Consider the following 27,443-nt stretch of genomic DNA (forward strand, 5'->3'; position numbering starts at 1 on the left):
GGTGATAGAGAGGCAGAGAGACAGAGAAACACCTATAGTACTGCTTTACCACTTGTGAAGCTTTCCCCCTGCAGGTGGAGACGGGAACGGGAGCTTGAACAGTCCTTGTGTACTGTAATGTGTGTGCTTAAACAGGTTTCTTTCCTTCTCTATCTCTCCCCTACCTCTCTCTGCAAAGAGAGAGAGGAAGGGAAGGAGAGAGGGAGGAAGGGAGAGAGAGAACAATTCTTATTCTAATGAAGCATAATCAAATAAGTAAATAATATTCATAGAATATTGACTAGATTAGACGTTAGAACAGCTTGATTTTTACAACTTAATTTCTAACATTCTGAAGCACAGTAACAAAATACCAGGTATTTAAAAAATTATTCTGAAAAAATTGACTTATTTTAGGTTGTAATGTTTATTGTGTCTTTTCTTTAAAATTACTAGTCTCTTAACTACCCCCAGTAAAAGTTGCATCCCTTCTAAAACTACTAATTTATTTTCATGTAATCTGTAAATACTTAAAATGTACTTTTAGCTTTCTTACCTGTTTGTTATTTCTGTCTCCCTGTCTTTGTTTTTCTAATTATCAGCTTTACCTCAATTGTGTTACAGGCACTGGGCCAGCCTTTTTTTTTTGTATTACAAAGAAAAGATGCTGTGTAAAATGGCCTAGTGTTAAGATGTTTATGCAAAATGTCAATGGAAACAATTATCTTAAGAGGATGACATGGCTTATTTTGCTTATGTCCTGATTTCCTGTTTAGGTTATCCAGGGGTCAGGTAGGGATTTTTCTTTCCCCCTTTTTTGCGCTCCCTTGGTGCAGATTCACCTCATATGGGTAGTTGCAGGACTGAGATCAGAATTCACTTGATTCCACTGGCTATATTTATCTTTACAAATAATAATAATAAGTTACTCCTTTGCCATTTATATTTCACTTATTGTATTTTACTGCTGTAAGATATAGTGATGGTGTGATGACAGTAGTTATTTGCCACTAGCTGATTCTCTAAGCAGCATCTTGAAGTTCATCTGTTGCCCGTGTTCAAGTGGATACTTGCATTATTCAGAACATTACAGTGTTGTCATTGTTACCCTGTCCCAGAAATTTGTTATTAAACTCAAGTAAGCATCAAACCCCAAAACAGTCTTTGGCTACATGCTGTGTACTTTTACCTTAGTGAATCAGCTTATGGTAGTTTGATAACTGTTTCTTTTTCATATTTAATTATCATTTGACACTGGAAAAAGCCAACCTATCAATTGAAATAGACTAGGTGGCAAGTTTTCTGACATGTTTGTGGAGCAAAATTTTATACCTAACAAAAGATAATGATGTATACGATCAGGTCTAGCAGTAGCTGGATAACTAAGGGTTAATAAATTATCTAGTTTAATAGAAGTGCCACTTACATTCTGAAATAGTAAACTAAATAATTATATCTTTACATTGTTTGATTAAGCAATATAAAATATTATAAGAAGTGAAAGAAATCTGGTCTGGGAGGTGGTGCAGTGGACAAAGCGCTGGACTCTCAAGCTTGAGGCCCTGAGTTCGATCTCTGCAGCACATGTACCAGAGTGATGTCTCATTCTTTCTCTCTCTCCTACTATTTCTCTCATTAATAGATAAATTTTAAAAAATTAAAAAAAGAAGTTAAAGAAATTAGTGAGGATGTACACCATCTTAAATTCAGATATTCATCAATGTATTGTAATATTCTTTTGAGATTTACTTATTCTGAGATAAATTCACACACACACACACACACTCACACACACACACACACACACACACACACACACACACACATATATATATATATAGAGAGAGAGAGAAGGAGAGAAAATGAGTGAGAGAGACCAGAGCTTTACTCAGATCTGACACAAGGATTGAACCATGCCTGGGGTCTCAGGCATGTAAACTATGCTCTAACAAGCTATGCTATCTCCCTAGCCCTATAACAATATTCTTTATCTTTAACAGAAACCTTACATATCCTTATTTGTCCTATGTTCATCATGCAAATTAAGTCTGGCTCATCATGCAAATTATGTCTGGCTAACTCTACATTCCTTTGGCAATTCAACAGAAATAGTAAGGGGCTTATATTTCTTGTTCTAGGACTTTAGATCTAGAAAATCAAACAAATGAAATGTGTACCTGAAATATAGTTTACCTCACCAAAGACTTCTTGCAAGTCTAGCACTGGGATCTCTATTTTATCTTTTTTTTTCCCCCTTTTTTGTTTCCCTTGTTGTTTTATTGTTGTAGTTATTATTGTTGTTATTGATGTCGTCGTTGTTATTGTATAGGACAGAGAGAAATGGAGAGAGGAGGGGAAGACAGAGAGGGGGAGAGAAAGATAGACACTTGCAGACCTGCTTCACTACCTGTGAAGTGAATCCCCTGCAGGTGGGGAGCCAGGGGCTCGAACCAGGATCCTTACGCAGGTCCTTGCAATTTGCACCACGTGTGCTTAACCCTCTATGCTACCGCCTGACTCCCTCTACTTTATCACTTCTTCTAAGATCCTACCATAAATACTATTGCCTTTTCCCTCCTGAGCCTGTTTTCTTCTTTTTTTTAACTTTAACTTGATTGGACAGAGAGAAATTGAGAGGGAGGATATTGAGAGGAGAGAGACAGACACCTATCACCCTGCCTCACCACTTGTGGAGCTTTCTCCTGCAGGTCGGGACTGGGGGCTTGAACCTGTGTCCTTGTGCATTGTAGTGTGCGTACTTATTCAGGTGTGCAACCACCCAGCCCCCATATGGTTAATTTCTTAAAATTACTTTTATAAAGTAATAAATGGTTAACAATCAAATGGGACATATTATAAAAAATCAACAGTCCACTATCCTGTCCTTCTCACTTTCAGAACAGTTACACTTAACTCCTGTTTTTAGTTCTGCTGACTACTTCAGTACCTCCAAATATGCTAATTTTTCCCCTCTGTATGGCCTTCCTTTCTTAACCTTCTTCACCCCAGTAAATCTTACTTATTCCGCAAAGTATTTTGTATTTGTCATCAGGGGGATTAATGACTTATAATATAAAGAAGAAGAGGAAATTAACCATATGAAATCATACTTATGTATCTACCTGTATGCCCTTTTTAGCCATACTAATGTCCCCCCCCAAAAAAAAAAACAAAAACAATGAAGATAAAGCAAATATGGATATATATATATATATATATAAAAATTTGCAATGAAGATAAAGCAAATATTGATGTATATAAATTTGCTTATATAAGTTCCTTTTTTTTGCCTCTTTCTTTCCTGTATTCCAAACCAACCTAATCAGGGACTTATACTTGGTTAACTATCAAAAATGTTTTTGAAATAGTCTATATCTGCATGCAGTACACCTGAGTGAAGTGGCTTGAAGAGAACAAGACATTTTTTAAATGATCAGTACTGCACTAAGTGCTTTAAACCTGCTCTTAGTCCTCACATAGGTAGAGTCTGCCTGAAAGCAGGTGGGGCAAACAGGACATCTGAAGAGGCTGGGCACGGGTTAGGGGCCAGATATATTTAAGAGCCAAAAGGCTGGGTGAGGACAAAAGATGAGATGGCAGGCTGGCCACTCACTTGGATAGCCAAGCATGTGACCCAGGTTCAAGCTTCGTTCCCACCACATTGAAGGAAACTCTGGTACTATGCTTTCTTTCCCTCTCTCTACCCTCTTGCTATCTGAGAAAGTCAATCCAGAGTGGTGATGCCCCAGAGATGACCAAAAAACAAGTGAGATGACTAAAGTTACAATATTGCTTCTTTGTAGTTTTTGCCCAAGTTCTTTCTGCTTGCCACTTAAAATTATCTTCTATGTTACCTGCAGAATTTTTGCCAAGTGCTTTAAAAATCATATGGAATAGACTGGCAGTGAAGGTCAGACTTCTTTTTTAATGTTTTTTATAGTCTTTATTTATTGGATAGAGAAAGTCAGAAATCGAGAGGAAGGGGGAGACAGAGAGGGAGAGAGACAGAAAGACACTGGCAACCCCGCTTCACCACTCGTAAAGCTTTCCCCCGTAGGTGGGACCAGGGGCTCGAACCTGGGTCCTTGTGCACTGTAATGTGTGCACTTAACCAGGGGCACCACCACCTGGCCCCGAAGGTCAGACTTCTAACACTAAGGAAATCAAACCTTGAAACTCATGATGAGAGGTGTTCATGGGACTTTCAGTTCTCTCTGATGAATCATTTTGGTTCATTGAAGCTATGAAGAAATAAGACCTGCCTACATGAATTAACTTTGGAAGAACTTGAGCAACAAAAGAAGATAATATGGATTATTCTGTAAAGAAAAATAATATGCCAACATGCCTATACTCCAGCATATAGCAGTTGAAAGGAAGCGAGAGTGGGCTTCATAGACTGGCAAGATAACTGACCTAGATAGTGCACCTACTATCTCATGTTAGTGACCCAGATTCAAGTCTGCTCCCCACTACACTGGTCAAAGCTTCAGTGTCCTGGTATCTTTCCCTCCCTCCTTCTATCTTAAAGGTTAAAAAAAAAAAAATCAAAGCAGTGAAGGCCCAGTGATGACAGATACAGAGTTCCTCATTTGATTTCAGAATCTATTTAGAAAAACGAATTTTATTTTTTTCTTTGTGGCTAAGTTAGTAAGAGCTATTTTTCTTGGCTCCATAATGCTTCGTATCCCTCACTTGGTTTGGCATTTTTGTCGTTGCTGCTGTTGTTTCATTCTCTGAAGCACTCCAAGAACACTTGCTTTGACTTTAATTTTTGAAGGCAACAAAAATAGTCTGCTTTACTTTTGAATCTGTACAGCTTCTTGGAGCTCCTGGGTGGATATGGAGTTTGGAAAAGGGAATTTGGGGGACTAAGTTTGACCCCACCCTGAGCCCTCAGGTCACTGTTCACATTTAAAAGGCAAACCTGGTATCCCCAATTGCTTTTCTCTTGAGATCGGCTTAACTTTATCTTCTGTCTTGGGTCACTGCCCCTGAGGTGCTTCAAAAGCAAAATCCAAAAGACCCAAAACAAAGAAAGCTAAACCAAATTCATGGAAAAACTGACCTGGCACTCTGGGTTCACTTTTACAAAGGCAAAAAGTCACTCCAAGACTTCCATAGAAGTGTTTTTAGTCAGCCTCAATCCATTGTGCCATTTGCACAAAGTGATGGCAACAGGTCTGAAACCCCAGGTTTCTTGGGTGTGTAGTCCAGAGTGAGACTTTGGATGGGAAACTGTCAGCAAGCTAAAGGCATTGACACAAATGAATTCGTTGGTGATTCTGAAGTTTTTCAACTATTTTGAGCACATAAATGAGACCACCCATGCAACTATTTCTTCCCTCGAGCTGAATCTTTTTTGTTTGCTGGACACACACAGGGAAAGCTAAGGAAGTGAAACTTACAACTCACTTATAAATATTGGCATAAATCCACTTTATGTTATTAAGTTAGCTATGAATGGCATTTTTTAATCCTTGGCGAGAAAAAAGCTAGGATACTAATTTTGAGTAATCTTATAAGTCATGATGAGATATAAGTAAGGCATATTATTTTGTTATTCATTTTTATATGATCCATACTTTGCTGACTTCCCAAAAGGATTTAAGTGGAATTACTTTACTTAACTGGTAGGAACAAACTCATTTCTATGACTTAATACCAAATTTTATTATAATATGCTTGATGTTATCCTTTAATAAGTAATTATAAAAATTGCTTTTGGGGTAATTCTTGTTTTTGTTCCATGTTTGATCTATAGCTTTGAATGTCAGTTATATGTGTTAACTAATAAATTCATTTGTTGAGACCATGTCTTAGCGTTTATGTATAAGACTGAGAGATTTTGTATAATTAATAGCAAATATATTATTTGTGCACTATCTTATAAGTCAGGTAAGACTTGAGATAGGCAAGTGAAGATTTCTTTTTTTCTTTATTTTATTTATTCATTATTGGATAGAGACAGAGAAATTGAAGGGGAGCGGAGTTAGAGAGGGAAGGAGACAGAGAGATATCTGCAGACCTGCTTGACCACTTGTGAAACATTCCCCCTACAAGTGGGGGCCAGGGACTTGAACCTGGACCCTTGCGCACTATAGTGTGTGTGTTTAACCAAGTGTGCCACCACCTGGCCCTGGCAAGTGAAGATTTCTACAATTTAAGTTTTAATAATAAGGGCACAGTCCATCCTGAAAACTATGAAGCATCCACTGAGTGGAATAAAGGTGTTGGTGGCTGAACTTGACACCATCACTGCATTTCCTCATGCCGTTATGTCATACTTTGGCTGCAGACCAGTCATAGTCCCAAAGACAGGGATCGTGTTTCCAAATAGGTACAGGTAGTTTGTTAAACTCAACATTAGGCCTTTTGCTTTATCAGGAAATCGATCCTGGGAGAAGCCTGGGAGTGATGGAGGTAAATGAGTTGACTGATTCATTTATCCTGTTTTATGTGCAGACCAACACTGGCCTTTTTCAGAGAGCTTTCAACATTAACCAAAGTGGTCTATAAGGTGTTTTTTTTTTTTACTCAGGAAGCCTAAGAAAATAGTTCCCAAATAAACTTGCAACAGTAGGCTGGCATCAGTAATCTGCCCGTCGTTTCTTGAGTTTCTACTAATTAGCTGTCTCATGGGCTGAAAATAATAAACAAAGTCACTAGCTCCCAAATAAATCAGGTGTCTTATTCTACTTTATATTAAGTGGGCAGTAACTTCGTGATGTGTTACTGTAAACTATTGAGATTTTATATGAATACGTTTTTCTTTATAAATTGTTCATAACATCAAAATAATTACCTGTTTCCTTGTTAACAGTCTTGTCTCTTCACTTCTCCCACTTATATTTTAAATTCTGAAATGAGGAATTTTCTTTTTCTTTCTTTTTTTTGCCTTCAGGGTTATTGGGGGGCTCTGTGCCTGCACTACAAATTCGCTGCTCCTAGAGGCCATTTTTTTCCATTTTGTTGCCCTTATTGTGGTTGTTTATTGTGGTTGTCATTATTGTTGTTGTTGTTACTGCTGTTGTTGTTGTTGGATAGGACAGAGAGAAATCAAGTGAGAAGGGAAAGACAGAGGGGGGAAAGATGGATACCTGCAGACCTGCTTCACCGCTTGTGAAGCGACCCCCCTGCAGGTGGGGAGCCAGGGGCTTGAACCAGAATCCCTATGCCAGTACATGTGCTTGGCGCCATGTGCTCTTAACCCAATGCGCTACTGCCAGGCCTCCATGGAATTTTCGTATTCATTGCCCTGTCTCTGGTGCCTAGCACAGAAGCTGGCACACTAAAGGTGTGCAGGCAGTATTTGTAGAAAGAATTAATTCTTATCATGGTCCTTTTATCATATTTGCAATATATTCCTTAGTCATTATGTACAAATAATGTAGATTTTCCTAAGTACCTAGAAACAGACAATACATGATATGCATTTCTATAAAATATCAGTACAGGGAGTCGGGTAGTAGCGTAGCGGGTTAAGTGCAGGTGGCTCAAAGCACAGGACAGGCATAAGGATCCCGGTTCCAGCCCCCATCTTCCCACCTGCAGGGGGGTCACTTCACAAGCGGTGAAGCAGGTCTGCAGGTGTCTGTCTTTTTCTCCCCCTCTCTGTCTCCCCTCCTCTCTCCATTTCTCTCTGTCCTATCCAACAACGACTACATCAACAATAACTACAACAATAAAACAACAAGGGCAACAAAAAGGAAATAAATAAATAAAAATTTTAAAAATAGCAATACATATATAGAAACCTGTATATTAGATTTGTCTGCATGTGATCAGGTAGGCTAAGTTTTGTGATTCATGTAATATTTAGTGATAAGGCACTTGTATGTAAGTACATATGTGCATATGCAAAAGTTGCAAGAATATTTGTTTAAGCAAGTCTGATTTTGTGCTTATATAAGAAGCTGTTCTACATTCAGCTGCTGTTGGTGTAGGCTTTAAATTTATAAAGTGGGTTCCTCCTTTCCCACTTGGGGGTAGACCAAACCATGAGAAAAAGAGATTTATTTTAAGGCCTCTTCCTCTTCTAAATCCCAAAGGTCATGTTGCTAATGCCTTTTGGAAAGAAAGGGAGATTGCGGCCAGTGTATTAAGTGGTTACTTTCTGCTGACTGTGCGCATGCTCACACACACTTGTGCAAACTCATACATTTACCTGAAAGAGGAATCCTTCAAAATGAGGCTTGTGTTAACAACTGTGTGAGGTACATTCATTGAAATGGATTTTAATGTATAAATATATCAATTTTATTTATAACTCTAGAATTAACACTTGCCCATTGTGGAGTATTATGAAAAGAAGAAAGTAACAGTAATTGCATTATACAAAACCGTCTTTCTTAACACTTTCTCAGATCTTCTATGGACTTTTATAAAGTTTGAATAACAACACTTATAAGCATCTTCACAAACTATTATAAATTTCTATATAAACACAGTTTTTAATGATCATATCGTATTCACCTTATAGGTAGGTATATTTCACTACTTAACTGTTTTCTTTGTTGAGGTTTGGACTTTAAGTTTTTTTCTCTAGCTTGTTGACAATGCAAAAAATTTTTATACTATCTCTGTACATACATTTTTGTCTGCCTTTGTTATTGTCTTCTGAAGATAAATGTCTAGAAGTAGGATTACTGAATCAAAGGGAATAGCCATAGTTCTTAAACAGTTATGACAAAAATGACATTTCAGAAAAGTTACAACAATTTATGTTTTCACTGTCAGTCCAGAGTGTAAGTGTTCCTCTTTGTGCAAAGAGGGAACAATGTACTTGTTGCCAAACAACAGTAAAATATTACAAAACTTTTCATTAGTTTCCTGTTCTTTTCCAGACACTATATACCTTAACATCTCAGTGTAGTTTCTGTGACCATGTTTTAACTTTTAATATGGCCCAGAATATTGTCCAAAAGAAAATAGTGTCTTTTAATACTAGTAGTTAGTATTTTCCTCAGACGCTTTTCATTCATTTACAGGAAAGTATTAATGGTTATAAGAGTCAAACAAGTCCCTTACCTTTCTAAAGAAGAGCTAGTTTCTTGAAACCATTCTTCAGGTTTTAATCACATCAGAAATTTTATCCCTCTCATCAGTGGGTTGCCTCACAAGGATAAATGCAAATGTTTCCGTCGTTGGTCGTTTGAAGACAAAATCAACATACTCCTTACTTAAAAGTAAGTCAAGACAAAAAGAAAGAATAATATACTAGAAACTGAAGGAAGGCAGTAAGTAAAGCATTTAGTTTTCTGAAACAACTCAAATGGGGATAGGAAGTTGGTTTTAAATGGCTTAAAGGGGATTAGGATTTTAAAATTGGATAAGGAGTTTGGTGCTTTGGTTTAGACATGGCATTGCTTTTAAAAGATTACTTTCATATTTGACAACAATTCTAACTGGAGATTATAAAGCAAATAGACAATTTTAAACCACTACGGAAAGCAAAAAGGCTTCTTTTGTTGTTGTTGTTTGTTTACACAAAATAATCGCCTACAGTTAACAGGCAGAGTCCTGAAGCCCTCATTTCATAATACTACTGCACATCTGTCACCAGGGAGAATCCGACAGAAGTTGTTTAATGCACTTAATTGAGATTATCTGAGCTTTTGGTTTAAATTACTTTGTGAAAAGTCTAGGTGCAAACAGCTTCTTTGAAAGGTAAACATACTTAACCTCTAAGAAAAAAGGTTCAATTTAAGTTCTTTAAAATTCTTCGGTTAGTAACACCAACCCTTATTAATTAAATTTAAGGATAAACTGAATGATATATAAACAATAAATCTCTATACATCATTACAAGTACTAATATAATTAATGACTTTATCACCATTTTATAGTTGTTTGAAAATTCAATCAAGTATTTAGTCAGAAAATAAATCCCTGACATTTCAGGAGTGGCAAAAGTGAAAAATGTACTTTATACTAATTTTCTTACATAATGAGTGCGATTTTATATGGTTTTTTTCTTCTCCTTAGAGAAGCAGATCATATTAAAATGAATCAGTAATGGCATATACTTTATTTGTATATTAGTTGTGTGTAAGTAGCCGAAAGTTGGCTTAACATTTTTTTTCTCCACATTCCTCAGCTTCTTGACCTATTCATGGTTTGGGATTGGTCTACTTACCTAGCTGATTATGGACAGCCAGCTTCTAAGTACCTGCGGGTGAATCCCAACACAGCTCTTACTCTTTTGGAGAAGTGAGTATATTCGGAAAACTTTTTTTTTTAATTTATTTATTTTCCCTTTTGTTGCCCTTGTTTTTTATTATTGTAATTGATGTCATCATTGTTGAATAGGACAGAGAGAAATGGAGAGAGGAGGGGAAGACAGAGGGGGGAGAGAAAGACAGACACCTGCAGACTTGCTTCACCGCCTGTGAAGCAACCCCCCTGCAGGTGGGGAGCCGGGGGGGGGGGGGGGGGGGGGGGGGGGCTCCAACCGGGATCCTTACACCCGGTCCTTGTGCTTTGTACCACCTGCACTTAACCTGCTGTGCTACCGCCCCGGAAAACTTTATGCATAACGTTTTACCATTTTGTGACTCAGTGATAACTGAAGAACAAGAGCTTTTTTTTTTTTAATCCAAGGAGAAATGTTTAAATGGAACTTAAAAGCTTAGACTAAGCTAATGACTAAAATCTAAGCCTCTTGCTTTCTTGTCCTTCAATGTTGATGTAATGGGATATGAGATTGCTGTTTATGTTAATATGAACAAAACATTTCCCCAGTTGTACCCTCCGTAACAGGTTTACTTAGCCTTAGAACTATACTTAACTCAATAAAGAAAACAAACAAAGTAACAATTTTTTATTTTGTGAATTTATTCATTTCATGATGAAAAGAAATGAAAGGCCAGAACTATGCTCTGATATATGTACTGCCGGTACAAGTTTGTTCTTTCAAAAAAATACATGAGAATTAGAACTGTTTTCTAAAATATGTGATAGCACAGTAAAGAAGTAGAAATTAGAGTGCTTCCTGTCAATGCTATCTAAAGCATACTATTATAGACTTGCAGGTGGAGAGTATGTTGCTTGAAAACTTAATTCAGTAAAAACAATGAATAAGATATTGAATGATGCATATTATCTAGTCAACAATAACACAAATTCAGCTGTTAATTTTCTTTCTCATTATGTGGCAGATTTTCTTTTTACTCAATTATGTTTTTAAGTATCATTACTAAATTCTTTATATTTTTAATTAAAATTATATCCCCCACAATCCAAAATATTGGTGGTGCATTTGATTCAAGAGGACAAAAGGAACTTTAAAATAAGTCTAATTTAATGTACAGTGCCATAAAACATCACTGAGGTAAACAAAGTGTTTCTTTAACTTTTCTAGTACGGACTAGGGAAATGGCACAGAGGTTTATTTCCTGCCTGCCTAAGGCACTAGTGTTCCCAGGTTCAATCCCAGGCACCACTATAAACCAGAGCTGAGCAGTGCTTTTGTTAGAAAAGGAAAATAGGGAGTCGGGTGGTAGCGCATTGAGTTAAGCACAGGTCGTGCAAAGCGCAAGGACCCACGTAAGGATCCCGGTTTGAGCCCCGGCTACCCACCTGCATGGGAGTCGCTTCACAGGCCTGTGAAGCAGGTCTGCAGGTGTCTGTCTTTCTCTCCCCCCTCTGTCTTCCCCTTCTCTCTCCATTTCTCTGTCCTATATAACAACAATAATAACTACAACAACAATTAAAAAACCAACAAGGGCAACAAAAGGCAAAATAAATAAATATTGAAAAATGTTTAAAAAAGGAAAATAAAGAATATTTTTCTCTAGTGCTACTTTTTCTTTCACCTTATTTTGCTATGAATTCAACCTTCAAAGTCCAGAGTATTTTAAGCATACTTTGTAGAATGATTTTAGAAAAGAGTATGACTTTAGATCTACAGACTAATGCAAAAATGCCACTTTGTATATAATGTAAAATAAAGCTGCTATTTTTTGTGTATGGCTGCTATCTCTGTAATTTTATTATTTCCTATTCTCTTTGAAGTATGATTTTCAAGCACAGGATTAGTAGGAGATAATTCAGAGCATGCCAAGATATTTTACTTGTGACAGCATGGCTTTTAACTTCCTTTCACTAAACTTGTTATTCATATGTATTCCTAGGATGAAGGATACTAACAAAAAGAACAACATATTTGCTCAGTTCAGGAAGAATGATCGGGACAAACAGAAATTGATAGAGACTGTCGTGAAACAGCTACGAAGTTTGGTAAATGGTATGTCCCAGCACACATAGGCTTCCTGTCCTTGGAGTCGTTGATAACAAATCCCTGACTCAATATTCATCTCTGCAGACACTGGCTATGATCTGGTAATTTGTTTGCTGAATCTGGAAACACAGTAGAGAAAAGAGAATGATAAAAGCTAAACACAAAACAACAAATAGAATTTATATGGATTTTTAAAAAGTAAATTGTATACTTTTTATATGTAGAAGACATGGCATTAATTGTTTGACTTGTAGAGATCAAGCAAAACTGTAACAAATGAATCAGGTCAAATGTATATGAAACTGTAAATACACTAAAAAACATATGCCTCAGCATATAAGTTTTTTTCTGTTCCAAGTCGAATGACCTTTCTGTTTTCATCAGCATCTGACTTTAGAATGGAATCATGTTTGATATGGGAGCATTTCGTTCATTTTCTGACATAGCTTTTATGCCCACCATACTGTGATTAATCTGAAAAGGAAATAGTCCAATCTTTAAAGGTCCCAGAAACCAAACTCATTTTTTTTTTTCTTCTTTTAACTCAGTAAGAATGTGAATGACTTGTTCTTTTTGGGTGAATATGAAGTACAGTGGTTTGAATTTCCTAAAGACACAGTGTTTTTCCCCCCCCTCTTCATTAGGGTATTTCTAAATATAGTGTTTGTAACTAACTCCATTCTAGGATAGATTTGCCTTGGTTTGTGTTGAGTTAAAAGAAGATAGGCACTAAATGGGGCTAACCACCTCAGGTGCAGCTTGTGCTAAGGTAGTTCCTGCACACAGTTACTGCAGGGGTTAGGTTACTTTCTTCAAATACTAAGCTTAAGTAAGGTATCCTCACTGTGGAAACAAGCCAAACCAAATGAACTCTGGAAAACCTAAAACAAATGCTTATTTTCTTTTGTGTAAATTACTGGAGGTCCAAAAGGTAGTATCAGCCTGATCCTTATTTGCTTTTCACTGTATTTATGCTTGCTACTCCTTTTGCCATCTTAAGATTGATGCCTGTAAGAAACTTGTACTTGCCTCTGTAAAATACCTGTAAAGAATTATATGTACATAGCTTGACTTTGTGATGATAAATTAAAGAGATTAAGCACTTTCTTGAACCTGTGTTGTTGCTATATATCTATTCAGAGCTTCCAAATTTAAAACACCTTCTTGCAGAAATAGTGTTGTTCCTTGGTTGTTGAAATGCGAGGATCATCAAAACGGATACATATTTATTCTCTTAAACATCTCTTATCCAAAGGCATCTCACATTTAAATATATATATTACATAGAAAACATGCTAATTCTTAAGGCATGATAAAATTGGGAAGCTGTGAGAGGAGCTAGGTCTCTTTGAAGACAGTCAGGGAAGTGCCTTACCCAGCCCTCCAGGGCACTCAGGGTTGTCTCCCTGGCTTTTGGCTGAGGAACTCAAATTCAGTTTCTGAGATGAGGCTGTGTGTGTGTGGGGGGGGGGGGCGGCGGTTTACAGAACACTAGCCAGGATGTAGCCAGTGGCACTGGTCTCTGAAAGAATTCCCACCAGCCAAAGTGTGGAAAGAAGCAAAGGGGGGGTTGTTAGAAATACGCTGCAGACTAGATGCAGCTGACAGAAGGCAGAGAGAAGCCAGTTTGTGAAGAGTCAGAGAAAACTTGGCATTTCTCAGTATGTAGGAAATCATATGGCTGCTTTACAATAGAGTTATTCATGTTTTCCTCCAATTTATTTTGCAAGGAATTTGTCCTATGACTACTTTGAAGATATTGTTTGTCCTTGCTGTCCATGGCAAAACCTACTGGGAAAATGTATAGCATCCTGAAAACAAGACATGAGAATGTAAAAGCAGAATGTTCCGGGAAGTGTGTGGTCAGCCTTCACATGCTGCACCTAACTGCTTTCTTTGAAATTTTTTGAGTTTGCCCCGACAGGAGAAAGACTGCTTTTGAGCCTCTGTTTTCGGTCCTCAGTTAAGATGGTCAGAAGGAGTTCATTTTACTTTTCTCAGTGCAAGCTTTCCCTGCATTCCTTCCTACCCTCCTTTGTAGGAACTAGATCCTGACATATCTGGATCCCTGGGATGGGAGACAAAAAAAAAAAAGGGCTGGGGAGATAGCATAGTGGTTATGCAAAAAGAATCTCATGCCTGAGGCACTACAGGTCCCACGCAACACCATAAACCAGAGATGAGCAGTGCTCAGGTAAAAACAAACAGGACCTGTGAAATAGCTCACTTAGGTAGTGTGCTACTTTATTTACCATGTGTGCCACCCACTCCATTGAAGGAAGCATCCATGCTGTGGTGATCTCTTTCTGTCTCTGCCTCTGTGCCCCAAGGAGTGGGGGGGGGGGGAGAAGAGGGGAGAGAAGAGAAAAGAAAGGAAAAGGAGAAAAACCTAGGTTGCCATGAGGCAGATGGGTCCCCTGGAGAGGACCTCAGAAGGGGAAGGAACCGGGAACAGGGTCCCTGAGGCCAAGAAAAGTGCTGTTTAGAAAGGGGATAACTGCTCCTCTGTGAAGTCTGGGCCAGGGCAGAATGTCACCACTGTCCATTGAGCGACTCCAGAAGTTGTAGTTCCTAAAACGAAGAGAGGAGAATCTTGACCTGGGTTATCCCAGGTTATAACCTGAGTTATCCCTTGCAGGTGCTTGCCAAGACGGGCACCGAAAAATTCCCCAAAGGAGAAGCCGCGCACCGTGTGTGGAATGGGAGGGGGCATCGGGAAGTTTGAGGGTAGGGTTCCCACCGAGCCCGTGGCTGCTTCCCTCGTTCTTTCGGCCCACCTACGGGTGTGCAGTGTGGAGCTGGGAGCTGGGAAGTTTGGGAGCGAAACCGCTGGCTCCTCCCCCCCCCCCCTTCCCTGCCCGCCGGGAGGCTGAGTCCTGAGCTTGGCCAGGCTGTCACTCCCTCCACCTTGCCGCGCTGTCAGCACCGCTGCCCCCCCACCCCCTCCCCGCCTCCAATCACCACTCTGCGTGGGGTATTTTAAATAGGCATGGCTGCGTCATATACGAAACCAGATCAGTCCACAGGGAGGGAGCCAATAAGTATATAAATGTGTCCTGAGTGTGCCAAGAAGGGTTAACCAACTAGGAGAGTTTGGGGAGGTGGGGGGGACAGTGGGGGTGGGAGGTTACAGCCCCGGTGATCACAGGTTGGCAGCGCCGGTGAGTGGCTCTTTTTCTTTGCCCGCCCCTCAGCGGTTTCTATCAAAAGCTGACCAGGGGAGAGGGGTGGGGAGTGCCTGCGGTCCCCTGGCATCCCCGCCAGAGCCTATCGAGTGGTCCAGAAGGCAGCGGACTCAGGACTCCCGGAAAAAAAGCCAGGTGCCCGGGCCTCGAGGGAAAAGGAACACACATTCCCAGGGGTACATGGTCACTGAGGCTCTCCACTACAGTCTGCTGTTAGAGCCAGGTTGGAGAGCTTGGTTTTGGTTCCCCCACCCCAGTCCACCAAGTCCCTTTGTGGACAGAGGAGGTGAGCACTGTGCATTCTGGGCCACCTGCCCTGGGCTGCCTGGCCATGTTCTCCTGGGGGATGAGCTGCCTGTCAGTGCTGGGTGCTGCGGGCACCGCTCTCCTGTGTGTGGGCCTGCTACTCAGCCTGGCCCAGCACCTCTGGACGCTCCGCTGGACTCTGAGCAGAGACCGGGCTTCCGCCCTGCCTCTTCCCAAGGGCTCTATGGGCTGGCCCTTCTTCGGAGAAACACTGCACTGGTTAGTTCAGGTAAGAGATCTGTAGATTCTCGCAGTCCCCCAGGATGGTCCCTCTCCTCAGGCTCCCACTGGATCCTTCTCACTTTTAGTGCTCCAGAGTTTGTAGCCAGACCCTTCCCACCACCCTGTGGCCGAGGGGGCGTCCTCGCTTTTGCCCAGCTGTTCCCTGCTCCTTGGAAGGGGCCGCTGGTCACTGGAGGTCTCCCGCAGAGCAATTAAAACCCCACTGGACACAATGCTGGAGGAGGTTGGGCCAGTGAGCAGGAGGGTTCAAGAAAGGTGTGTGTGCATCACATCCTGCTAACAGACTCCAGAGTCGGAGTGCACCTCAGCCTTAAACTCCCGAGTGCTGCTGACCCCATTCTGAGTCTTTAGTTTCCTCAGCTCACTAATGAGAGAACAGGAGCAGGCACAATCCCACAGGGTAGCCGCCAGACGCACTGGGGACCGTTTTATAAAAAGTTACCGCGCTGGCCTGGAAAAGGGAGTTGTTAGCGGGCCTGTGGGGAAGCCTGAGTCAGATCCCATGCAGAGATCGGGGTGGGGTGGGCAACTCTCTGTCTGTCCAGGGTTCTCGCTTCCACAGTTCCCGAAGGGAGCGCTATGGGACAGTATTCAAGACGCACCTGCTGGGCCGGCCAGTGATCCGCGTGAGTGGCGCGGAGAACGTGCGCACCATCCTGCTGGGCGAACACCGCCTGGTGCGCAGCCAGTGGCCGCAGAGTGCGCATATTCTGCTGGGCTCTCACACGCTGCTGGGAGCGGTGGGCGAACCGCACCGGCAGCGGCGCAGGGTAAGCCAAAACCCGGGGTGGCGGGGAGGGCAGAGCGTTAGGACTCTGGAGTGCCTGGATCCCTAGGCACCTGCTGCGGGGCAGTGTGGGGGTGGGGAGTGGGACGAGGTGTTCAGAATGCACTTGACTCCTGGCTAACAGATGTGTGGCCATGGACCTGCCCCTTACTGCCCCTCTACTTTGCCTTAGAAGGCTAGCCTTGAGACCTGAAGGTTCTTTCCTTTCGGAGGGAGCCTCCATCTCCATCCCGGAGGCTCTCCCACGCCAGGGATCCCCAAGACAAAGGTGTTGGGCTGGGGTTACCTTGCATCTGTGCCTTCGATGCCGGAAACGCTGGAGACTCAGACCTGGAGTCGGGCTACCTCGGGAGACCCTGGAGGAGGTGGCGGCTGGAGCCTGCATGGATGGGAGGGCCTGCGTGGTGGCACATCTAGTTGAGCACACACGTTATAGTGCACAAGGACCCGGATTCAAGCTCCTGGTCCCCACCTGCAGGGGGGGAAGCTTCACTGGTGGTGAAACAGGGCTGTAGGTGTCTCTCTGTCTCCCTCTCTATCTCCCCTTCACTCACTCTCGGTTTCTGGCTGTGTCTATCCAATAGACAAATAAATAAATAAATAAATAAATATAGAAAAACGAGAGAGGGAGAGTGAGAGAGAGAAACTAGCGGCAATGGCGAGAATCGTCTGGGCCACTTAGATTAGAATAGGGAGGGACGGCAATTGGCCTCCTGGCTCCTCTGCCAGGACCGATGCTGCGCGCACCCGCAGGTCCTGGCCCGCGCGTTCAGCCGCACCGCGCTGGAGCGCTACGTGCCGCGCCTGCAGTGGGCGCTGCGGCGCGAGGTGCGCTCCTGGTGCGCGGCCCCCGGACCGGTGTCCGTCTACGAAGCGGCCAAAGCGCTCACCTTCCGAATGGCCGCGCTCATCTTTCTGGGGCTGCGGCTGGAAGAGGCTCAGTGCGCGGAGCTGACCCGGACCTTCGAGCAGCTGGTGGAGAATCTGTTCTCGCTGCCACTGGACGTGCCTTTTAGCGGTCTGCGTAAGGTAACCCCAGCCCAACACCTTTGTCTTTGGGCTCCATGGTGCTGGCGGGCCTCGGGAATGGAGACGGACAACCACCTGGTGCACCCTATCTCTGCGGAAGAACCGAGGGATGGCCGGGCGTGGAGGTGGAGGGACGACTGAGTGTGGCGGTGATCAACCGGGCTGGCTGACCTCTGTCCTCATTCGCTGTGTGACCTGAGGAGGCCCACACCCTTTCTGGGCTTTGCCTGGTGGGGCCTGCCCTAGCCTCAGCTTCCGCCGGTTTCAAACTCTGGGTCCCAGAGGTGGGCCCTGGCCAGTCCTCCCAGACCCTCCCCCAAAGCGGCGCCTTGAACCTTCAACGCCTCCTGGGAAGCCGGGACTCAACGGATGGGACGCGCCCGTGGCCCAATCTGGCGCCAGCCCGGCCGAAGGGGGCTTGGGTGCGGGCAGTGCGCCTATGGCCCCGGGCAGGGCCGTTCCCCCCCTCACCTCCCCCCCCCATCTGGGAACCGCACCTTCTTCAGATACCAGAGTGGTCAGTCAGACCCACTAGGAGATTCCATCCTGCTTCCCCCCCCATCCCCCGTAGGTCCCGCCCTCCTCCAACCCTAGACTGGAGTCTCTCACGGAGCCGGCGCCAGGTTTTCAAGTTACCTGCATAAGAACAGTAGCTTAGGGGAGGACTGTGGGTTGATGACCTTGGTTCATTTCTGATTTAGTCCTCTTAGGCTGCAAAATATAAGGCTCTTCATTTTACTGATGAAGAAACTGAAGCTCAGAGAGATTAAAAATTTTTAATGTTTAATTTAATGAGAAAGATACAGAGAAGGGTGGGGGAAGGAAAGACAGAGACCAGGACTTCCCTTGGCTCTGGTTTATAGTGGTGCTGGGACTTGAGCCTGGATGTCAGAGCCTCTTTTGCAAAACCATCTCCCCAGTTCAGGTTACACAACTAGTTGGGGCAAAAGCAGGCTTTTTTTTTTAATGTAGAAATGTCATTTTGCAAGACAACTGCTATCTCAGGGGTACAATTTCACATCTACACCAAATATGTGCTACCACTCCTCTCCTGCCTCCTCTTCTCTCAGCTACCCTCCAGACTTGCTGATAGAGGCAGTCTATTACTCTACCTTGCCCCTTGCTTTTGTTTTTTAAATACCACATATGAAGAAGATCATCTGGTGTCCCCCTCTTTTAAAATATTTTATTGATTTATTAAGGAGAAAGATAAGAGGAGAAAGAAAGAACCAGACATCCCTCTGGTACATGTGCTGCCAAGGACTGAACTCAGGACCTCATGCTTAGAGTCCAATACTGTATCCACTGCGCCACCTCCCACACCACGATCATCTGGTTTTTGTCTTTTCTCTTCTGACTAATTTCACTGAGCATAACCCAGTTCCATTTGTGGGGTAGCAAAAGATCTCTTTTCTTACAGGTGATTAATATTCCATTGGGTATACATACTCTCCAACTCCCCTACCCATTCCAGAGGCAGAATTAAAACCCAATCTCCTCTAACTACAAAACTCAAGCTCTCAAAAGAATACCGCCCAGTTTTCACTGTGCTTGCATTCTGAACTCCAGAGAGGAACTCCAGCCTATTACATTATCACAGTGCAGAGGCTAATGTGTACAACAGTCAGTAGTGCCCCTGTCCTCTGAGTCAGCTTTTCTAAATGCTTCATGTGTCCCTTCCTCTCTGCCCTGGTGTCCACTGTCCTTGCTTGAGTCTAAACTGGGGAAGTGCAGTGGGCGGGCCCCACCCTCACTGGACAATGTACCAGGCACATGGCTTGAGGTAGTTGCTTTACCTCTCTAAGTCTCCTCTTCCTTTCAAGCTAGGAACCACTGGCCTGACCCCAAAGAGGTTTATGATAAGATAGAATGGTATTTGGGGATAGTGTAAATCCCAGAGCATTTGTTAGCAGGCAGTTATTATGCACCAGGCATGGAGTTAAACTGGAAAACCGGTTAATACCAGGACATAATCAGGACCAAACAGGGAACATTCTAGGGGAAGTACTCAAGTCTGGCAGCCTCAGCCTTCTTACTTCCCCCAAACTTTCATTAGGGCATCCGGGCCCGAGATCGGCTTCATCAGCACCTGGAAGAGGCCATTGTAGAGAAGCTTCACAGAGACAAGGCAGCTGAGCCAGGGGACGCTCTAGACATGATCATCCACAGCACGAGGGAACTGGGCCATGAGCTCTCAGTCCAGGAGCTGAAGGTAAGTGCTTCTCTTCTTTTGCATTTTCCCCCTCCAGGATTATCACTGGGGCTCTGAACTTGCACTATGAATCCACTACTCCTAGTGACCATTTTTTTCTATTTTATTGGGCAGGATAGAGAGAAATTGAGAAAGGAGAGGAGATAGAGAGGGAGAAAGATAAACAGAAACCGGCAGACCAGTACCACCTGCTTGTGAAGCTTTCCCTTTGCTGGTGGGGAGCCTGGGGCTTGGACCTGGATCCTTGTGCTGGTCCTTGCACTCAGTACTATATATATATATATATATATATATATATATATATATATATATATATATATATAATTTTTACTTTTAAAATGGAAACACTGACAAAACCATAGGATAAGAGGATAAGAGGGGTACAACTCCACACAGTTCCCATCACCAGAACTCCGTATTCCATCCCCTCCATTGATAGCTTTCCTATTCTTTATCCCTCTGGGAACATGGACCAAGGGACATTATGGGGTGCAGAAGGTGGAAGGTCTGGCTTCTGTAATGGCTTCTTCACTGAACATGGGCATTGACAGGTTGATCCATACTCCCAGCCTGTCTCTCTCTTTCCCTGGTGGGGCAGGGCTCTGGGGAAGTGGGGCTCCAAGCCACATTGGTGGGGTCCTCTGCCCAGGGAAGTCCAGTTGGCATCCTGGTAGCATTTGGAACCTGGTGGCTGAAAGAAGAGTTAACATATAAAGCCAAACAAAATGTTGACTAATCATGAACCTAAAGGCTGGAATAGTGCAGATGAAGATTTGGGGGTCTCTGTTTTGTAGATAGTAGGCCTATTTTAGTTATATTCCAAAGGGCCCATGACTATATTAGTGTTTGTTTTTTTTCTGAGCTTGACATTTGATATGCAGGTGGACCCAAGTTATTGTCTGAGGAGTTCTATGTGCTCTTAACCAGGTGTGCCACTGCCCAGCCCTTATTTTATATTCTAACAGTGGTTGTAGTGCTGCCTGCATCCTCTGAACCAAATCCTGTTTTGATCCACTTTAAGCAATGATCACTCCTCAGGGTGAGAAGAAAGAGGTAGCTTGAGTACCAGTCAGGGCTCAGTCATATACACTAGCCCTCACAATAGAGCTCTGACCACATGAATTTTGGATCCTTCTTAGCAAATTTCAAGTCCAAACAGCCTCATTTCCCTCACCCTCTTCTCTGAGAGGCCATGCCTTTGCTCTTAACTGCCTGTCACCCTACAGGATTCCCATGAAGCCAGCTTCACAGTTTTTTTTTTCTCCTCTACAAACCTACAAATCCCAAGGGCTCTGGGTTAAATTCATATCCTTCTTGGAGCTCCCCCTCTGCTTTCCAAAATCAGCCTTTCATGAGAACTTTGCACTTCTGCCTGTGTGTCTGTGTGTTTAGCCACTGTGGGATTTTGCAAAGATATAGAACCCTCCCAATGTATGCAGTATATGCAGTGGAGATATGTGCAGTGGAGTATGTGCAGTGGAGATAAAAAGAGAGAAGCTTTGGAATGGCCCAGGACCTCAAGAAGGAGTGAGGAGACTGGGGAACAGTGAGAATGTTAGCAGTGGGAACAGCTCAGGTCTCTGTAAGCAACCCCGATCTTTTCTTTGACTCTCTTTCTCACCTTTTCCATCATCTAGCTACTGAAGAATAGGGCTCTGCTTTAGTTCTGCTCTGGGAATCTATCTTGGCTGCTAGGTGGTTTTGACATTTGGAAGAGTTAAGGGAGTTAGAAATTGATGTACAGTGTGGTCTGGGAGGTGGTACAGTGGATAAAGCACTGGATTCTCAACCATGTAGTCCTGAGTTCAATCCTTAGCAGCATATGTACTAGCATGATGTCTGGTTCTTTCTCCCTCTGTCTTTCTCATGAATAAATAAATAAATTTAAAAAAAGAAATTGATGTATAATATGGGAAACCCAATAATAGGAACAGTTCTGGGCTGTGAATAGGAGTGGTGTGGAAAAGAATCAATGGTCCCCCTGCTTTGGGAGGGTGGGCAAGAGGAGTGACAACATCCACTAGTTGTCAAGAAAAGATCCCATTCTGGTCTGTTGGTCTGAACATTGAGGTAGATCAAGTTTGGCCTGGGAGGATTTTGGAACCTGAAGTTTCAATTCCAGTTCCTCCATCTTGTCCAGTACAGTTAGATATGGAATAACATCATTCACATCACAAATTATGCCTATTTAGGGGCCAGGTGGTGGCGCACCTGGTTGAGCGCACATGTTACAGTGTACAAGGATCCAGGTTCGAACCCCCAGTCCCCACCTGCAGGGGGAAAGCTTCACGAGTGGCAGAGCAATGCTGCAGGTGTCTCTCTGTCTCTCTCCCTCTCTATCATCCCCTTCCCTCTTAATTTCTGACTGTCTCTATCCAACAAATAAAGATTAAAAAAAAATTATACCTATTTAGTGCCAGGCTTCATGCTGAGACTGGTAATGCAGCAGTGAGTAAGACACAACCCCTGTCCTCCAACTGCAGTAGAGGTGGGGTACACACCCTATGACCAGAGGAACAAACTATGGGTGCTGCCAGGAAGGAAGACATCTGAGTTGGAAAGACAGAGGAAGACAGTGAGACTGGAGGTTGGAGGTCAAGTCAGCAGGTCCCTCTACCTTCCCTGGCAGAGTAAAAACAGAAAGAGATTCAGTCACTCAATGGGGCCACTTCAGCTGGCTGGGAGAAGCAGCCTCAGTGCTGCCTGCCTTCAAAGTGAGATTGCCTGCTGTGAGTGTCCTGGTCAGTTTCACCAGTGCCAATGCAGGTAGCATCTTAACTAAGCTGGTGGACTTCTGAGCCTGGCTACTGAGATTGCTGATTATAAAAAGACCTCGAGCACCGCTTGGGGCCTCAGTTCCCGATTCTGCAAAACAAGAGAAATAATCATCCCTCCCAAGGTTTGGGTGAGAAGGGAATAAGTTCGGGGCCTGGCAGCGGCACATCCGGTTAAGTGCACATAGCACATAGCAAGGATCTGCACAAGTACCTGGGTTGGAGATCCGGCTCCCCACTTGCGGGGGGGGGGGGGGGCGTGCTTCAGAAGCGGCAGGGTCGAGTGTAGCTCAGCCAGCAGCCAAGAGGAGAGGGACCCGGCAACACACTCAGGCCTGTCGCTGCTGTCTTGCAGGAGTCGGCGGTGGAACTCCTCTTTGCAGCTTTCTTCACTACAGCCAGTGCCAGCACCTCTCTCGTCCTGCTGCTGCTGCAGCACCCCGCCGTGGTCTCCAAGATCCGACAGGAGCTGGCGGCTCTGGGGCTGGGGCGCTCCTGTGGCTGTGTCCTTGGGGCCTCTGGGGGTGCAGCGGTGGGGCCCCGGCCAGACTGTGGCTGCAAGCCTGACCTCAGCCTCGCCACGCTGGGCCGTCTCCGCTATGTGGACTGCGTGGTCAAGGAGGTGCTGCGCCTCCTGCCACCCGTGTCCGGGGGCTACCGCACAGCTCTGCGCACCTTCGAGCTCGATGTAAGTGCAGAGTCTCTCCTCATCACTGTTTCTTCGCCCCACAGGAGCTGGGTAGAAGGATTAAGAAACCTAGGTCTTCTTGCCTCCTTCTCAGAGTCTCCACTTTCCCACCTATAAAATGGGCAAATTCTGTTCCATTTCCCCAGGGACCATTTTAAGGGGCAAAACCTGGCAAGATGAAAGAGTTACTCGGGTGGAGACAGTATAAAGGTTATGCAAACAGATTCTCATGCCTGAGGCTTTAAGGTCCCGGGTTCAATCCCCCACACCACCATAAACCAAAGCTGAGCAGTGCCCTGGTTTTTTTTTTTTTTTTTTTAAAGGTATTCATCTTTACCTGCCCAGAACTTCAGTTTAGACTGAATTCTAAGGAAGCAAGGCAATTAAAATATGGGACAGGTCAGGGATATAGTTCAGTGTTCTCCCTGTTGCCTTGTGCATGAAATATGTTGCACTGTTAGACCACTGCTGGCTTGAATTGGGCAGGAAAGTTAAAGTATAAGGCCTGACTCTAATTCTTGGTGAATTCTCTCTTCTGTTTAGTCTTAAAAAACAAACAAACAAAACTCTTAATCCCTTCTGGTTCCTGCCAGGACTGTGGGGGAGGGGGTTTACAATGACAGTACTGGGGAGTGGTGTCCTGATGCCAGCAAGCTGGAAGTACTTGCCTGAACTGCTTGTAGCTTCAGTCTCCCCACCCCACACGGCTGGGGAGGCTTTAGGCTGAATGGGCACTTCCTTTCCTGAAGGTACTTTTAACTCCCCAAAATGGAGTTAAACATTTGCACACCAGGATTGGAGCCTCCAGCAAGACTGGGAATCTTCCCTCCAGGAGCTAGTCATAGAGAACTGTTCAACCAACAGCTTCATCCAGATGGTGTGAAGAAGAGAGATCTCTACTGCTGCACACACAAATACATTTGGGGAGCTGGCATAGTGAAGGGTTAGGACAGAGGCACAGAGAGGAGACAGCTCAGACATAAGTGGGTTGACTAGTGGTGTGTTTAGAAGTGTCTGGGCTGAGTACTTTTGGAATCCAGACTTCATTTTGTAGGTGCTGGGGTGTCCTACAAGATCTTAGGGAATGGGGAAGAGAAGCACCCACTAGGGTGAGCAGAGGACAGGGGGTACTGAGGCCTGGGGATGAGGCTGGAGAAAGAAAGCACTCCCCAAGTGGTTTCAAAGTATGTCCTGTGATGCATAATGCGATGGATGGAGCCAGTTAAGGTCAGGAGGGTAGCAGGGTAGTTAGAGAGGATGGAAGATATAGCAACAAGTGGAAAAGCTGGGGGTGTGCAGAGAAGACATGAAAGCTGCCTTCCTACATTCTGAAAAGGTTTATTTATTTATGAAATTATGAGAAGAGGGAAAGAGAGTGAGAACCAGAGTATCACTCTGGCATATGTGATACCAGGGAATGAACTCAGGAATTTACTTTTGAAGGTTTGATATTTTATCCACTCAGCCATTTTCCATACTGGGCCTGACACCTTCCAACTTTTTTCCATCTGATTTTATTTATTTATTTATTTTTGGTCAGTCATGCTTGCTTTATGAGTGGACAGATAATGCAGATATTCCTATCAGTTGTGCTTTAATTTCTTTATTTTTTATTATCTTTATTTATTTATTGGATAGAGAAAGCCAGAAATCAAGAGGGAAGGGGGGATAGAGAGGAAGAGAGAGAGACACCGGCAACACTGCTTCACCAGTCACAAAGCTTCCCTCCTGCAAATAAGGACAGGGACTCAAACCCTCCTCGTCCTTAAGCATTGTAACATGTGTGCTCAGCCAGGTGTGGCACCACCTGGCCCACATCTTCCAACTTTGAAAGGACTCCCCAGGGCTGGGGAGATAGCATAATGGTTACACAAATGATTTTCATATCCAAGGCTCTGAACTCCCAGGTTCAATCCCCAGCACCACCATAAACCAGAGTTGGCTGAGCAGTGCTCTGATAGGAGGATGGGAGAAAAATAAAAATCTCTCTCCTCTCTTCCTCTTACACACACACACACACACACACACACACACACACACACACACACACACGGTTTATTGTTGAATAGAGACAGAGAGAAATTGAGAGGGAGAGAGAGAGAGAGAGAGAGAGAGCGCTGCAGCTCTGCTTAATTTCTTCCTTCTGCAGGTGGGGACCAGGGGCTTGAACAGGGACCCTTGAGGACTGTAATGTGCTCTCTTAACCAGGTGCGCCACCACCTGCCCCCCCCCCCAGGTTTACTTCTCATATTCACCTTGTGAAATATGACTACAAGACCTGAGTAGCGGGTAAAGACAAACAGATTTCACTTTGGTCCAAAGAAAGGCTTTTGCGGATGAACTGACCATAATGGATTGGGGGTTTCTGTCATTTGCGTTGTTCGGGCCCAGACAACTGATAGGTACTGAACTCGGATTTATTTATACCTTCTGATGTAACGTTAAAAGAAAAAAAAAGTAGACAGAACCCAAACAAACAAACATTGACACAAATAATCGATCACTAAGCAGTCACATCATCACAACAGAATGGGCATATTTGTTCTCACTTTATCAAGTTAGAAACTGAAGCTCGGAGGTATTGAGGCTGCACAGTTCACCAGAGAAGGACTGGAACGCAGTGCTCTCCTAGGTGTCCTCTTCTTGCTAGTTTTGGTGACCTAGTACCGGGGGCGGGGAGGAGTGGAGGGTGGAATCAGGCGGGTTTTCCAGGTGCATCCTGGTCAGGCGGTCTTCTCGCTTCCTCGCAGGGCTACCAGATCCCCAAGGGTTGGAGCGTGATGTATAGCATCCGGGACACCCACGAGACGGCGGCCGTGTACCGCAGTCCGCCAGAGGGCTTTGACCCGGAGCGCTTCGGCCCCGCAGGCGAAGATGCGCGGGGCTCCGCCGGCCGCTTCCACTACATCCCTTTCGGGGGCGGTGCGCGCAGCTGTCTCGGCCAGGAACTGGCGCAGGCGGTGCTGCAGCTGCTCGCGGTGGAGTTGGTGCGCACGGCGAGCTGGGAACTGGCCACGCCCGCCTTCCCCGCCTTGCAGACGGTGCCCATCGTGCACCCAGTGGACGGGCTGCAGCTCTGGTTCCACCCGCTAGCGCCTGCCGCAGCGCGGGAAGAGCCACTCCTCTAACCGGCTGTGCAGGGACTGGACCTGTGGTCAAGGCGCGCTCACAGCGCCCTTTGGCGTTTGCCCGGGGTCTGGGTGAGCACTCTGTACATGGTCACTGAATGCCGATCTCTGATGGACTCTGGAGGGAGGAGGAACGCAAGCACCCGCGCTAGAGAAGCAGTGGATTGGTGCCTCCTCCTATGGACACCCCGAAATCTTGTATCAGGCCTTTTGATGCACCTTCCAAATGTCGCCCCAAAAGTCCCTAGACTAACTTTGAGTCATAAGAACATCAAGGAGGTTCCCAATGGAAGCCCCAAAGTCGGCTGGTCCTGGTTTGGCGGGGCGCAGCAATTGCTCTGCGGCAGGGTTGGGGGGGTTGTGATGGTGCAGGGGCATATTCAGGATTGTGGGCGCTCCAGGGACTCTAAACAGGTCAACATCGCAGGATCCACCTGGTGGCTTCCTAAAAGAATAACTTCTACTCTAAAGAACGCCTTCCACCTTCTCATTTATACAGGGGAGACTAGGCACTCGGGAACTGATGATTTCCATGAGCGGTTGAGACAGGATCAGAGGGGTTTTGAGATAGCTGTACCCAAAGCAGAAAGGCCAAGAATCAAAGTTTCCTGGCAGCATTTGGGCAAAGTGGCTAAGGCTTAGCTGGAACACCTTTTGTTATTTCACAGCAACCCCTATATTGGCTCCAGAACTCTGGACCTTTCCAATATAGATGTTCCTACCAGTGTTTAAATCGAAGTCAAGAGCCTCTCCTGGCTTCCTTCCCAACAGCCAGCTTAAATGTCCACCCTTCTTCAGATAGCCCTGGGGGAAGCTGGACCTGACCCACTGGGAAGTGACTGTCAGCCCCCCCAGATGACCCTTTAGTGAA

At 44.3% G+C, this 27,443-nt stretch overlaps 2 protein-coding genes across 4 annotated transcripts in view; both read left to right on the top strand.

The window, feature by feature from the left end:
• EXOC6 (exocyst complex component 6) overlaps positions 1-13,332 on the top strand; it is a 208,150-nt gene extending 194,818 nt beyond the window's left edge. For all 3 annotated transcript variants that reach the window (XM_007516793.3, XM_060191945.1, XM_007516792.3), the window contains 2 exons: positions 10,079-10,191; positions 12,114-13,332. In XM_007516793.3, coding sequence (XP_007516855.2) covers positions 10,079-10,191; positions 12,114-12,246 — 246 coding nt within the window. In that variant the 3' untranslated portion in view covers positions 12,247-13,332. The remainder of the gene's footprint in view (positions 1-10,078; positions 10,192-12,113) is intronic.
• Positions 13,333-15,736: 2,404 nt separating this feature from the next.
• Positions 15,737-26,572, top strand: LOC103107981 (cytochrome P450 26C1). Its single transcript, XM_007516820.2, has 6 exons — positions 15,737-15,940; positions 16,500-16,724; positions 17,495-17,770; positions 19,827-19,982; positions 23,112-23,444; positions 26,195-26,572. Exons 1-6 carry the CDS (start codon positions 15,737-15,739, stop codon positions 26,570-26,572), a joined length of 1,572 nt encoding a protein of 523 aa, XP_007516882.1.
• Positions 26,573-27,443: the final 871 nt, after the last annotated feature.

The sequence above is a fragment of the Erinaceus europaeus genome, chromosome 1, assembly GCF_950295315.1.
Source record: "Erinaceus europaeus chromosome 1, mEriEur2.1, whole genome shotgun sequence".
NCBI lineage: Eukaryota > Metazoa > Chordata > Mammalia > Eulipotyphla > Erinaceidae > Erinaceus > Erinaceus europaeus.